A 16,270-nucleotide genomic window follows, 5' to 3' on the forward strand; every position below is an offset into this window, starting at 1 on the left:
CTTTTATGTGATTTTTGAAATCACTAAAAAACAATAGATATTGTTGTCAGCCCTTTCTATGGATCGCAGGGAAAAGCATTCAAACAGACCATATAACGTATTAAAGAACACTAAAAAATCCTCGTTAATAATTACCACATCTATAGGAACAGAATTCCACATTAATGGTACGTGCAGACAGAGGGTGGTCAGGCATTCCGTGTTCAACTGACTGTTATCAGTTCCATTCAATATGCGTTACGATAGCACACAGACGGCGGTCAAAAAACAATGTACATTAAACATGTTGCTCAACAATTCATCTTCAGAAGACGAAGCTTTACTTTTGTGGAGCCTAGAGGTGTCTCAGACCAAACGAAAGTACTGGGTTCATCCAATTAACTCGAAGCGAGAAGAACAAGGTGAAATGTTATTTTCACTGAATTGCTTTGCTAAGTTTAAAATAGTACAAAGTTTTAATACTACTTAAGTTAAATTTGTGTAGATATTATCATCGTTATCTTCAATAGTAATTGCTATTGTCTCATAAAATTTAGTTTAAATTGTAGTGATCGGCTGCGTTTTGTCAAGTTCGGTTGCTGATACACAGGGCCGGCCCTAGGTTATTTAGCGCCCTAGGCAAAAACTAAATTTGCCCCCCCCCCCACACTAATAATACTTTAATAACTCATTACAAGAATGCAAAACTATAATTCAAATTAAAGTAATTTAATATTACATATATTTGACACCATACTCTTTTTTTGCGATTGTGGGTATTTAAGAATTTGTAGTTTTATTTTCGTCGCGATTTTTTACGCGTGAAAAATCTAAAGAGTACACAGTAGTGTATACAAAAAATATCAGATTATATTCTTTAACAATATTGTTTGATAATTTTAAGTGAATATTGCGCCTTTATTTGGTATCACGGCGCCCTACAAGATCTAGCGCCCCAGGCGATCGCCTGTACTGCCTGCCCCTCGGGCCGGCCCTGCTAATACAGACATATGATCGATCAATGAATCCCGAGATGTATTTAAATGTTCAAACACGCTATTGTAAGGAATTGTAATAGTTTTTGGAATAAATTTACATTGTTCATATTTGATTTTTATTCGTTTTTAATTTTTAGGTATTGTAATACTTTATCAGTTGGGTCTGCACGCTTTGATTTATTTATTTTCTTAATTTTGCGTTTTGAATTTTAGGAACAGAAATTTGTGATGCATCAAAAGACGCATATATTTTCTGTAATGAAACGATGAACATATTGAGAATCGCTTTGATCAGTTTTTTGTGAACTGTCTTGGTTTGAAATATTACTTCCAGTTGTCCTTCTATTATTGAAATCGTCTAAGAATCTCATTTGTTCAGCCCAAGGTCAATTTTTATACTTTTTATAAGCTTGGCCTGAGGAACTTGGAGCTCCATTGATTACTACAAAACAATCGAACATTCATATTGGATTTACAACTGTTGGTGTAATAGTAAAAGGAAAAAGTTAAGCAATTTGGAAAGCAATACAACCAATATATGTATATGGCATTTCCCACGGAAACAACGTAGAAACAGTCAAGCTGGATTTAATTCGAGATGAAGATTTCCCATTGTATTGGGAGTATTGATGTAAAATATGTTTATTTAAAATGCTCCGACTCCACAGTCCTGAAAATTACACAATAAAACAAACTCATTTATTCATGTTTTCATTTATTGATCATACAAAATTATTTACATTAGCAACTATTTTCCATAGTAACCTCTGACAACATTGTCATAGATTCAGAAGTATTTAATATGAACCCTGATTTAAAAAAATCCAATTACAATGTATCAATGTATGGAAGGTAACTATCGTAAAGATTAACAAAAGATATTTTGAAAATATACTTACTTCAACTTGTAATCGGTTTCAAATGGAAGAATTGCTCTTCCGGGAATTGAGCGATCTCGTGTCGCCTTCTGCACCGACTTGGATAAGTCTGTATTGATCAGCAACTTTGAAAAACGAGGATGGGCTCAAGTCGGACCGGACGACGAATGGAACTTCTACTGGGCTGGCACTCAAACGTGCCGTAGTTTGTTTAGCGTAGATAGCGGATATAGAATGAATGATAATCAGTAAGTAAATCATACAGTGATGTGAAAAATATAAAGTAAAATTCTTAAAATAAAATTGACTTAGGATGATAAATCACTTTCCGAACCATTACGAGTTATCGCGCAAAGATTTATTGGTTAAGAATATAAAGAGGTATCGCAAAGAGTTGGAGAGAGACGGCAATCCGCTGGCTGAAAAAATTGAAGTTACTCTACCAAACGGACAATTGGGTAGCAGATACATTCATCTAGATTTCATACCTGTTACGTTTGTACTACCAGCTGGTAAATTATTTCCCTATTCTTGTGTAAATTCAATCATAATGCAATCTATTTTTGCTTTTGTATCGTATGCTAGATTACAATATGTTTGTGGAAGAGTACAGGAAGTCTCCGCAGAGCACGTGGATAATGAAACCGTGCGGTAAATCTCAAGGAGCCGGAATCTTTTTAATAAACAAACTGTCTAAATTGAAAAAATGGTCGAGGGAAGCGAAAACTGCATTTCATCCACAATTGTCGAAGGAGAGCTATGTGATTTCGAGGTTGTTCATAGTTAATAATTATTTTTATTAATTAGTTATGATTATATTTTTATTTTTTATGTAGATATATTGATAACCCTTTGTTGATTGGAGGGAAGAAGTTTGATTTGAGGCTCTACGTTTTGGTCACATCTTTCCGTCCGTTGAAAGCTTATTTGTTCAAGTTGGGCTTTTGTCGTTTTTGCACCGTAAAGTATGATACTAGTGTCACAGAATTGGATAATATGTACGTTCATCTGACTAACGTCAGCGTTCAAAAACATGGAGTAAGTATACAGTAACAAAATGGATGGTCCGCTTGTTTTGCTTTTATATAATTTTATTTCAAAAGAAGCGGTTTATCAAACTAAAGTTAAAGTCTTCTCTACTGACAGAATTCTCCAACTGTTGTCATTTATTGCTGAGAGATGAGTTGGCTAAGTTTGTATTTTAGATTTGACCGAATGAAAGTTCGCAAACTATAATTACTTTCAGAACTTTCATTAGCTTAGGTTTGGGTTAGAACAGCAAATGGACGTTTCGAAACTATAGAATCGAGTTTCATCTACAATTTATAACAGCATATAATTTCACTAGCGCATATCAATTAAATTATATTTTCGCTAGTAGAAATATATATTTACTGGTGAAAATGTATTTGGACTTCACTAGTAAAAATTTAACTTCACTGTAACATGTATACATCGCATGTAAATAAATAATGTATGTAAATGTATATATTACTACAAATAGAAAATTTGAAATCATATATATATATATATCTACTGGTGAAAATGTATTCCGATATGACTACATCGAAATAATATATTTTTAAAAATATTTTTGGGATAAAGTCAAGACTGTTTTTTAGATTTTCTTTGTTTTTTTGGTTTAGAATCCCTGAAGGCATTTCATGTTTTTTTGATATTTCTGTTTCATTAAGATACATAGTATTTAAATAAGTGACATGCATTTTTATGCCTAAATTCAAGGATGCAAATACCTTATCACATTATAGTAAAACAACTTGTGAGCCATCAGTAATACCATTATATAATGGAAAATTATTGGTATTTTAATGAATTATTCATTTACATTAGGGAGAGTATAACAACATACATGGAGGAAAGATGAGTGTTCAGAATTTAAGGTTGTATTTAGAAGGTACGCGTGGAAAGCCAGTTACTGATAAATTATTTTCGGCTATACAATGGTTGATCGTGCATTCTCTGAAGGCAGTGGCTCCAGTTATGGCTAACGACAGGTTTTAAATTGTCCAAAAAGTAAATGTTCATACTCTTTCCTTTGTGCTTTTGAGTATATCAATGTTTTATGAATTTACAGACATTGTTTTGAATGCTACGGATATGATATCATTATAGATAATTATTTAAAACCTTGGCTTGTGGAGGTGAATGCCTCACCATCGTTAACGTCTACTACAGTAAACGATCGGATATTGAAATATAAACTGATTGATAATATAATATCAGTCGTTTTACCGCCAGATGGATACGCAGAGTAAGCATTATAATTTAATATATATAAATTATTGATTATTTATCTCTTCTTTGTATGATAGCGTTCGGTGGAACAAAGTCCCATCACAAGACGCCATGGGTAGTTTTGAATTGTTGATCGACGAAGAACTAGCTGCTCAAGACGAAGCGAGCTCGAATGCAAATCCTAACATACCTTCAACGAGCAGGTTAAAAACTCATAATAGATGGAAGTAAAATGCGATTTATATAAAATTAAATTTTATTATACAGATTTCTTGTCAAGTTTTTGTAAAAAAATTTTGATCAATAAATTATCTTCTTATTATAAGTAGTTATGATTATCACCAACAATAAAATATTGATATGAATGCGTACATCGAGTATAACTTTTGTTTATAAGCTCTTTATTTATATATAGAAATATTGGGGCGTAAGTAATGATTATCACATTGTATTTTTTTTTATGAATTATACAATCCCATAGTACATTTTAAAAATATTTTTTGTGTACACCAAGAAGTTAAAAAAATTATTGAAAAAAGGCAATCTTTCTTTTGAATAAACATTTTTATAATTAATTTTAAATCGACCCTTTCATACCAATTTTTTTAAAGCAATCATTAATATAATTCTTGAGTTGACCCTCAAAATTATTCATTGTAACATATAATTTATCAAATATTTATTTACTTTGAACCGTCAACTTAATCTAATATATACAATTCAAAGCACCTTTATGCCATTTTCAGTCTTCACTTATATTATTTAAAGTACATGGCAAAAGACTCGTCAGTATATAGAACAGTGTTATTCAAATTAAATCGAAAACACTGGCATTGTAGACCCGTTATAAAAAAATACTCAAAAAGTACTATTGTCCGATTTGACGAATTAATCGATGGCAGTCTGACTTTGAGCCAAACAATTATCTTAAACTATTTACATACAATTTACAGTCACTTAAATTTAAACATATAATCTTTTCATTTTTAAATATTATTTACAACCTAAACCTATAGGCACAATTTTAGGCAATTTTAAAATTACTACATAATATAATTTATAAAATATAATATAATATCCTAATGTATAATTTCATATATGCTATTGCATACATATATTAATTGCAATTACTATATAGAATGCTTCTTTGGATGTTTGTGTATTGATTATGATTGAAAAAATGATATAAAACGCTTTAAAGTAGCATAGGCTACACGTATGTATAATAATATAAATTGCTACCATCTCATATATTTCGCCTAAAATGCTTATTATTTTAATTAAGGCAAAAAGCTTATTTTATTAATAAATGCTGTGTATAAAAACGAGTGGTTTGATATAATAAATATGGCGACTGCCTTGATTAAATGCTATGAGTCATAATGGGGAGGCACTGGAGACGGAGGAGGAGGAAGAGGAGAGAAATATGTCGATGAACGCGAAGAAGGCGATGGAGGACACGGCGTCGGTGGTGGCGCTTCTAAATTCATTCCGAACCCTCCTAACATCATATAGGACATGGTACAATCAGATTCGTCGCATACGTCTGTCGAGCAAGGAGTCGGCGGCGGCGGTTGATTAATGACGCGATAATGCCGATAAGGCCTGTGTCTCAAAGGCACGCTACAAGAAGGAGCAGTCGTCGCGGGACTGGGAGGCGGATTGAGCAACTCCCGAGGATATCTTCCTATGAAGCTGGATCCGTTGGTGGCCGAACTGGAAGCTCCTGTGATGTGATTCCTATCATAGCTAGAACTGGATCCGTTCAATCCAGACATTCGCATCCCTTCCATTAATTTTCTTCCCATCTTTGCCGCCTTCGAATTATTGCTAGTGGACGGACAGTTCATTACAGATACATGCGGATGAGGAGCTGGTTTCGGACTCAGAGGATCCAAGGCTTTATCGTCAGGCAGGAAGTTATTGCTTTTTGATAACATGTGTTTCCGGCAATAGAAGAATCCGGATAATGTTACTATTAATACGGCTAGTCCAACTAATCCGAACACGTATGAATTCCTAACGTTTGAATTAAAAGAATCCACTTGGGTTTGAGAGCATTTATCCGGAGATTCGTCAGCGCCGTCTGAGCAATGCTCGATCTTGTCGCATAGATAGTGAGCGGCGATGCAAATACCAGAGGTTGGGCAGCGGAAATTCTTTAAATCGGAGCAGCATTGAGCTTCGTCATCTCCTCCTGTACAATGATTTATGCCGTCGCATACCTGGGAGCTTTCGATGCAACGGTCGTCAGAGCATCTGAATTTACCTTCTAGACATATTTTGCAGTTAACTTCGTCCAAGTCATTATCACAATCGCTTTGACCATCACATCTATAAAAACAATTTTGTGATAAGAATAAAATATTTTCTAAAATTTGATAATGAGACTTAAAAAATAGATTACCTCCAAGATTTCGATATGCAGTGCAACGTGTGTGACGGTTGTTTAGGAACACAAGCAAAATGATCTTCGCCACACGGAGGCGGCAAACTACAACGTCCTCCATTTCCTTGTGATAATAATCCGCGTACACACCCACATTTCCCATCAGCTAGACAAACCCCAGGACAAGTTCCATCCATACACGGATGTTTTGTATCAATCTATAACGAGTGTAATTTGCATAATTGAAATAATATTCCATAAGTTTATATGTAACAAAACCCTTCAATATACCTTGTAAACGGCAGTGACGTCGTAAACGTGTTGCACTCGTAGAGCTGGTCTAGCCGGTGCATCCTTTTTATTCAACGGTAGATGCATCAGTTGTTTCTCGCTATCGATCCAATACAGCATGGATTTTAAAACAGCCAGTGATGTAACGTTTCCACCTTGCCATATCATTCGTCTAAAAAATAATATAATTTAACCCAGACATTACACACACACACATACGTAGAATCATTAAAACATACCGATTATTCCCACTTATTGAAGCAGCATATATTTGTTTTGAATTAGCCCAATACACTGTATCTTTATATGGATCGAGAGTCAAGGCACTAATGTTCCGTGCTTGAGCTATTTCCGTAGTTTTAGAGCCGTCCATCAATGACCTCATCACTAAACCGTTTCCAACGTCGGCCCAAAACAATAATCTAAAAATGTATTCAATATAATATAGTGATTTAATGTGATTGATGTCTTTTAACACATTGTTGTCGGGTGATTTCGCGCATTGTTTCAAGCCTGGCGCGGGCCATTTTTTAGCAGCCGCGGAATTTTTCGGAAACGAATAATTTCCGCGTTTTTTTTCGGAAACTCGCCATAACTTTTATACTATACAATATAAAATTATGAAATTTTAAACATAGACTTACCATAGACAGTACTATCAAATGAAGAAGAAACATGGAGGTTGACAGTTTTATATTCACTGGAAACTTGCGTTTATTTTGTACATAAAAGTACTATAAAAATGTATGTAATAAAAAATCGAATTAAACACTAAATAAAACTAAAATATCGCACAATCTGTTTTTATGAATAGTTTTTCAACGTATGATATCTCTAAAAACACGTACCTCTGTGTAGAGGTATGTCAAAAGATACTTAGCTACACTTTTGGTCCAATTATCAATAATCAGATAAATTATCCACACAAAATTCATCGTCAGATTTATTTTTATCGGGTGAAAACATTTCGGGGTGTAAAACTATTTTTTAGACAACCGAACGACCGAACATTTACGCCTAACTGTAATGATGTCTTTTTTTCTATAACAAGTCACAGATGTCGCAATGACTGTTGCTTGTTATCTACCCCAGGTCAAGTTTCATTGGAATTTGTTTTGTTTTCTCACTCCCAGCCATCCCTTCTTTTACATCAGGTAGAAAGTAATTCCCCGAAGTATCTTGAATAGAATTGAACATAATAGAAGATATTTGGGATAACAGGAATTGTTTATAGTTCGTTATTTAATTTTTTGTACGGAATAAAAATTCAATATCAAAATTAGTACAATACATTTGGTGGAAATGTAATAAATGCGACGACGAATAAAATAATGTCTTTACTAAATATCAAAGCAGTGACATCTAGCTGCTGACAACAAAAAAAAAATGCAGTTCAAATTACACGGATAAACACGTGAGCCGACTTCTAGCAACAGACTACAAAAAACGGATTTTTACGGGTCCCGCAATCCACCAGCAGTTCCGCAAAAACGGAAAAATCCGTGTCCCGACAACAATGTGTTAATAATATATGCAAATTATTTACCGTTTTGTCTGATGTATAACTATGTGTCTAGGTTTGACGCCTTCGCCGTATACAACCACGCCCACAGATGACGTGATGTTGTCCAATCTGGTCACATTGATTGTGTTGCTCTCCGGACATGAAAAATAAATCACCCTTCCGATCGTGTCTATGGCCATGTCGACGGACAAATCTACACCTTTAGCAACCACAGACAGTTCTCGGCCGCCGTTTTCTGGCAAGTATCTGATTGAATGCGTACGCCCATCGACCCAATATATATTCTTGTAAAGAGGATCGTAGCTGATTGCCCTCATTGACTTCAATCCCAAAACTGGTAGACTCGCATCAGGACAATCAGGTCCTCCGGTTATCATCCTTCCAATTCCATTGCGATGACTGAATAGTATGAATTCGGTGGGAGCTGTTAAAAAAAATATATTTACAATTATACACATATTTTTTATGTAATTGGGAGTCTCTGCAAAACAAGGAAAATATTAAAATAAAATACGGGGAGCGTTCTCTTTTTAAGACAATGATTTACAAATGGCATAAATTTTTCAAATATGGATAAGAGTTAAGAAGACGATCATCATCCTGGAAAATATTTTAAAGCCACCATTTAACAAAACATAGAAATTTATACAAGAAGATGCCAAATTGAAGAAGAAACAACTTGCTACGTTTATCAGAATTTTTGATTTTGCTATGTTGAAAATTCTTTACAAATATTTAGACATATTGAAAATCAATTCAAGGTTATCAGGGCTTCGAACCAGAACTGAACCGAAAGCTGGAAAAAATCGTTATTTTTGTCAGAACGAAAACTTATACTGAACCAAAAAAAATATCGGTTTATTTCGGTTTGGTACATGTTCAAACACACAATCACAAAAAGTGCAAGCTGTGCAAAACATTTAAAAATATTTGGAACAAATTATTTTTTTAGAGAAAGCAATTTCAATCACAAATAAATAATCACAATCATCTAGTGAAACGTCTGATGAAAAGGTAGACGATTTAGAGGATTTTTTAAGAAGTAAAACATTGTCAATACACGTAGATTTCATATTTTTACAAACGTGGACATTGAATTCGTATTGAATAATTTTAACCATGTACAAAGATTAGATTTATTAGGGGAAAATAAATATACATATTCTCATTTATACAAAATTGCAATGGTGGTTTTAGGAGCTTCAGCAACACAAGTTAGTGTTGAAATTCTTTGGTTTAAAGTTTATTCTATGAGACGATAGAAATAGTTTAAATGAAAATACATTGAAATATATTTTAATAATTAGAGGTAACTATGAATTTGTTTCGTTTAATAAATCATATTATCATATATTATATACTTCTAGTTCTAATCATTATACCTTCAAATAATTATTATAATTAATATTATATTATTGTATCAATTCATGTACAGGAATATCCAATTCGAATTTATGTTGGCAGCACTGTAAAAAGACAGCTGTCAATAATCATGCACGTCCAAAGTGTCAAATGTTTGCAACAACACATTTATGAAATGAATTGCTTAGCCACCAGTCAACATTTTAAAATTATTTTTAATGGGAAGATTATGATCAATTTCATCGTACTACTGAGCGAACAATTCATAACGAAGTGAAACCTTTGAAGAGATTGGAGGCATTGGAGATAGGGTCTATGCCTATGCATTATCGTCGTGCCCATTGTTCTATAGAAATAACAATTCCGTACAAATCGTGTGTCGAAGTTTACAGGAAGATTATGGGCAATTTCATCTCTTTGCCCTTTGGCGCATTTTGCATCTGGACTTGCACCTACACCCATATAAAATTCAGATAACACACGAAGTTCAGAGACCAAAAAAGTCATTGGGACTTACTTTTTCAAAAAAGTAAGCCCGCCAACAACATACTATCATGGACGTTCACATCCATACGAGCATCGTAGCAGAAAGAGATCAATTTCCACTATACACCAGCTGCCACACCACCTACGAGAATTCTGAGGATCTTCCACTGACAACATCCTTGCGCCAGCTTCTCCACCACTGTTTGGAGAAAATATCTCGCCCATCATTGCTGTCGCAATATGTAATATAATCTAATAAAATTCTCACTAGTTTCCACCTGCGTCTTACTGGCTGCGAAGTCACGCCCCTTAGGGTTACAAAACCTAAAAGTGATTGACAGTTGTCTGATTTACAGTGCTGCCAACGTAGGAAACTCGAATTGGATCAACCTGTATATAACCCTGATACATCAAAACAAATTTAAAAATCTGTTAACTCACCAGAACATGTACGATTATCTTTGTTCAACGTATAGTGAGTAGGACAAGCGCATCTGTACATCATCTGCTTGTTTTGTATTGTAGCCGGTATAGACAAGCACAAATGCGAACATCCACCGTTATTGACTCGACATGGATTGGTTTTGACTTGACGCGATTCGTGATAGATCTCCAAAGCGCAAATATCTTCCATGTTCTTATAAAGAACTGTTCTATTTGAACCCGAATAATTTACAGCGCTACTGACATCGCCTAAAAATAAATATACCATTTTTAGATATTACAGATAAACAAAATAAAAGCAAAAAAATATAAATAAAGATAAATCATACCAGTATCCCAGTCCGCCCAATACATGTAATCTTGATACAGGGTCAAAGCAAACGGCATTTTGACACTGTCGACGATTAACTTTTTTCTATTGGTTCCGTCCAAATCGGCTGATTCTATCATAGCCGGATCGATCGTGACCCAAATCAGCTTTCCTTTCTTTTGATCGATGTTCAACGCATTGGCTCTTCCGACTTGATCAATCAGAATCAATGGATTTGAACCGTCCATCTCGGCACGCTTTATGCTCTTTCCCCAATCTGACCAGTACATGTATCTAAAAATGCGGAAATGATGCTCATTAAAGATCTATCTACGATAAATAATCAAAATTAAATACATACCCTTTAATTGGATCCAAGACGATACTCGACGGCTTTCTAAGACTTTGCCAAATCAACGTTCGCCTACTTGACCCGTCTAATTTAGAAGCCTCGATACGCTGTGCATTAGAATCGGTCCAATATAAATTATTTCCACACCAATCCACCGCTAGGCCTTTAGTTATAAATAAAAATCATATTTATTTGATATATTAGATAAATAATTTAATGAAACTTACCATTCACTAGATTTGTCCAGTCTATAACTTGTTCGAAATTAGATCCGTTCACGGCGCATCGTCCAATGTTATGTAGTTTAGAATCGGCCCAGTAAATGTGACCCTCAGCCACGTGAATTGCCAATGCACTGTGACAACAATTTATTAGAGATTACTATGTTTTTTAGGCACACAACGGCTTTAAAAGTCAAACCCATTACCTCGCTTGCTTGACGTTTGCCAGTGTGAACGCATTGTCATTGGAATTTTCAATACTCAACCGGCCAATCTTATCTTTTCTGGCGTAGAGCAAAAATGCGACCGGCTTCACACACGTCCTATTATCTTTACCGAATTCGAGCCCTTAATTTGAATAAAAATAATAATTAGGATAGTAAATAAAATCATTCTACTTTAAACACAATCCAAACCAAAAGTTCATTATTTTAATTTACACCGTAAGTGTCAAATGACAAGGTAATTTCTTAACTGAAATTAGAATCGACTCTTCTGCATTAAATGATTAGTTCATACCTATCGGACAGCCGCAAGTGTAGCCTATAGGTCGATTGAAGCAAAAATGTGAACAATTGCCATTGTTGTAAAAGCAAGGATTCAGCGGCAACTTTTCATTCAATTTGAAAGCCTTCAAACCCATCACTCCATGAAATTGATCTGAGATGCCTTCTCGTTCGCCTGTATAACACAAATGCATTTAAAAATGGTCATTTCAATACAAGACTAACAGTCGCATACCTGTAACTTTATGTACACGACTGAGACTCCTCCTTTGCCAGTCGGTCCAATAAATATAGTCTCCGAGAATAGTCATTCCGAAAATGTGAGGCAAATTATCTCCGAGAAGTTCTCTTCTATCAGAACCGTCCATATTGGACACTTCAATGTTGTGATTTTTACCATCTCCCCAATATATCTTTCTTTCTTCGACATCGAGAGCAATTCCGTTTGGCCATTTGAGATCTTTCGTTATCAATATGATTCTATCGCTTCCATCCAGGGAAGCTCGCTCGATGACGTGATTCGACCAATCGGACCAAAACATCCATCCCAAAGACGGAGCCACCGCAATCGCTCTAGGATCCGATAGGTTCGCATTGATCAAAACCTTAAAATATAATTAATTAAATACTAAAATAGTTTGTGCAATAGCTTATTAGATTAATTGTGATATTATTACTTTTCTGGTGGATCCGTCTAGTCGGGCGACCGTAATAGTATCCATTAATGGATCTGTCCAATAAATATTTCCAGCTACACTATCGACAGCTATTCCATCAGGACTGCCAAGATTTCCTTGTATTACCACAGACTGATTGCTTCCGTTGAGCATCGAACGAGATATTGTAAGCGCCTGTGTAAAGTATTTTAATATTAATAATGCATTTTTATACATTATACAGCCATAGCTTTAATACGTGTAAATATTTACCTCACTATCCGTCCAATAGATATATTTATTCACTGAATTAAAGTCCACCGTTACAGCACTCTTTATATCTTTCAAAGGTAAAATAAAACTAGTGTAATCAGGCGAATCCAACGATATGCGACTAATTCCAGCTTTTTGCACTAGCATCAATTGCGATTGAGGTCCATCGGCACATTGGAAGTTGTTGATCAATTTTACTCCGGTTGGACATGCACAAGAGTAACCTATAATAATAAAATTGAAATTTAAATACACAAATATTTAACAGTACATAATTACTCAGCAATAATAACGACCTGGAGGAGTAGATGATAATAGGCAAAGATGAGAACAATTTCCGTTATTCACAAGACATGGGTGAGAACTGTTCGGAAGTGGCTGTCTTTGTGGATCCCACACTTTTACGTCGGTGGGCTCGTTTTCAGATCTTATAATTTCTTTAACGGGTCCTTTAGTGGTTATGTTCCATGAATATAAAAACCTATATAAATAAAAATTATAAAATTAATTTTTCACAACCTTTTTATATAAATTACACATTGAGAATATATACCAAGTTTTCCAGTCCGCCCAATAGAGCTTATCGTTGAACATGGTCATCGAAACGGCATATCCTAATATATCCTTCATTATTGTATTCCTACCGCTTCCGTCGTAGTTCATCACGTCTATAAAAAACAGCTTGGCATCCAACCAATATATTTTTTTAGCTTGATAATCAATTGTCAACGCATTAGGCCAAAATATATTGGAGTCGATGATCACTACTCTAGATTTTGGATCGCCGTTCATCGACGCTCTTTCGATTTTAGCAACTTCGCCCCAATCGGTCCAAAATAATAATCTAAAAAATTATATAATATAGTATTTTATTTTTATATAAACAAATAAGAGTAAATAAGCTATACCCATCCATTGGTGCTACTCCGATGGCTCTCGGCTCGTCTAACTCCGACCAAAATAGCACCTTGCGATAATTATGCGTTAAAGAGGCAACCTCTATCCGATCCGTTTCTCTATCAGTCCAATAGAGCTTTTCGGTATACCAATCGATGGTTAATCCATACGAAACGCATCCAGGAATAACAAATCCACTCTACATTAACCAATTAAAAATGAATATATTCATAATTATAAATATATTTTATTATTACACAGTCTTGTCATAAACACTGTTACTAAAAACATTTTATGACAGGAGTATGTACACATATCATAGCTATGCATACTTTATCGTTGACTTGTGAACCGTTGTGAGACATGCACTTAATTTTCTCTAGCTCGAAGTCAGTCCAGCAAATCATTTGGCCTTCGTAATAAAAATCAAGCGCCAAGCCTTTCTCTAACCCTTTGGCAATCGTCGACACCTTGCCAGGTTTCGACACGTTGGTGATACGAACTTCATCTTTGGTTGTATATAATAATAATGATCCATCATTTCCTAAAGAATAAAGAAAACAATCATATTTATATTAAATTGGATAAATATCGACATATTTCGTTGATTTTTCAATTGGAATTAAATCAAGTTATTTATTTTATGCATGTTACATGAATTTTCAATAGCGATGCAACACTATTTAACTCAACACTTATCACTTTATTTTTAATAAACTCAGTCACCGTGACGTGACAGTGTTTCTGATGAGATTACAAAAATAAATTTGTAACCCTCATCACTTTTCTTGCAAATATCAACTATTTGCTATAAAAAGTTCATCCATAAATGACTCATAATCACACGCAGACTTAACCATTCCCTTAGTGTGCTGTGTAATATATACACATGCAAAAATAAGTAATTTCAAATCAGTATATTCATAAATATCGCTTTAATTGTTTATAATTGAGAACATGTCATCAAGAAGATTGTCCCAGTTTTGAAAATGTTTTGTTTAGTTATCTTTTACTCTGCAATTAGTGAAAACTCTGATTGAAAGTCCGGTTCTATTATGAGTGGTGATTGCATTATCTTTAAATTAGACATTACGACATCGTGGGAGTATGAATAACGCAAGAATATGTATATTGCGGTTTTAAAATTTATTTATATATTAAATTTTTTATGAACATATAAGGATGAATTTTTGTTACAAAAAAAGAAGATGAAGGAACACATAAATTGAGTTATGCCTTGCGTATCAAGTTGTAAAACAACATCAATGTTATGCATCTACTGACTGCAGTAACAAACTGATATCAAAGTATAAATAATCAGCCAGAATCATATCAACAATTTTTTAGCGCTTTTGTTGCACTTCAATTAATATAAAAATGACTATTTGTAAGTTGTGAAGTTCTTCTTTCACTCGATCGTTATATCTATATAACGAACAAGTTTCGACTAACAAATTTTGTGACTTATATAAAGATAATGGTTGCTAGCAGAAACGAGTAAATAAATGCACTTTTATTTACTTTGCGCAATTTTTTAACGGATTACTCGTTCGCTCGTTAGCTGCTAAACGAGCTATAAATAAACTCGGGCGAGATCCAAACAGATACCAAACGCAGGAGTAATAAACAAGTTAGTTATTGTCGAGTTTGTTTGTTGACATTGCGGCAAAGTACCTGCTATGGCCAAAACGGGGCTCAGCAGCAAGGCGAAAACGGGGCCCAGGATGCGCAGGACCGCTGCGAGGTCCGGGGGGCGCATGACCGACGGCTAGGGCTCCGATTCCGTCCAACACTATACCGCACGCCAGCCCGAGCAGTGCTGCCACTTTCCCCCGAATACCAAAGCTCGCGATGTCGGGAAAATTTTCCCCACACGATGCGCGCTCGAGAAATTGATTCCCCCATTATGTTTTCTAATAAACCAAATAATAGCTTAAAAATTGATTTTCAATCATTAAAAATTTAAATATTAAAAAAAAACACTAATTAAAAAAATTACTCTAGTATAAAATCAATCATTTATTTTGTTTGCCGCCAAATTGCTAAAAAATCGAAAGCTGATAATTACTTATTCTGAGTTTGACATAATATGTTTAGACTGAACAATAATGATTAGCAACAATAATATATTAACATGTCTCTAAAGGGAGTGACTGTAGATTCAATTACAGAAAATATAACAAGAACTGTACTTCCCGTTCATTTTATAAAAAATACGGTACAAGATAGAGAGCTGATGAAAATATTATAACTGTTAACGCCTGATTCGAATGTCGTGTATGTTTGTGAACATTGCCTTATCACAAAGCGTTCAGGCGACAAAAACTGACGTTTGCGCAGTCCCCCGCAGTCGGTCACCGCCAGAAAAGGTCAGTCGTAATTAATTTAGGGTATATCTTGTACCTTTTCAGATGTGAGACCACTAACTGTCAAAAATACTTAATAAT

The 16,270-nt window shown here is 34.6% G+C and overlaps 2 protein-coding genes across 2 annotated transcripts; one reads left to right on the forward strand and one right to left on the reverse strand.

Moving 5' to 3' along the window:
- The first annotated feature begins 1,779 nt into the window (after window positions 1–1,779).
- Window positions 1,780–4,342, forward strand: TTLL1B (Tubulin tyrosine ligase-like 1B). Its single transcript, XM_088191230.1, has 8 exons — window positions 1,780–1,829; window positions 1,906–2,103; window positions 2,168–2,367; window positions 2,441–2,627; window positions 2,692–2,893; window positions 3,707–3,870; window positions 3,951–4,127; window positions 4,189–4,342. The coding sequence occupies exons 1-8, from the start codon at window positions 1,780–1,782 to the stop codon at window positions 4,340–4,342; spliced, it is 1,332 nt and encodes a 443-aa protein (XP_088047356.1).
- A 7-nt stretch (window positions 4,343–4,349) lies between these two features.
- On the reverse strand, window positions 4,350–15,678 carry arr (low-density lipoprotein receptor-related protein 6). The gene is made up of 19 exons (XM_088192065.1): window positions 15,498–15,678; window positions 14,156–14,367; window positions 13,835–14,022; window positions 13,480–13,770; window positions 13,223–13,407; window positions 12,927–13,150; window positions 12,675–12,848; window positions 12,233–12,602; window positions 12,011–12,172; window positions 11,698–11,839; window positions 11,498–11,625; window positions 11,280–11,433; window positions 10,938–11,212; window positions 10,606–10,857; window positions 8,338–8,740; window positions 7,031–7,213; window positions 6,792–6,963; window positions 6,519–6,718; window positions 4,350–6,445 (listed from the first exon to the last, which is right to left on the reverse strand). Exons 1-19 carry the CDS (start codon window positions 15,580–15,582, stop codon window positions 5,482–5,484), a joined length of 4,764 nt encoding a protein of 1,587 aa, XP_088048191.1. The 5' UTR covers window positions 15,583–15,678; the 3' UTR covers window positions 4,350–5,481.
- Window positions 15,679–16,270: the final 592 nt, after the last annotated feature.

The sequence above is a fragment of the Plectrocnemia conspersa genome, unplaced genomic scaffold (genome assembly GCF_051122295.1).
Source record: "Plectrocnemia conspersa isolate PC_06_02 unplaced genomic scaffold, ASM5112229v1 ptg000009l, whole genome shotgun sequence".
NCBI lineage: Eukaryota > Metazoa > Arthropoda > Insecta > Trichoptera > Polycentropodidae > Plectrocnemia > Plectrocnemia conspersa.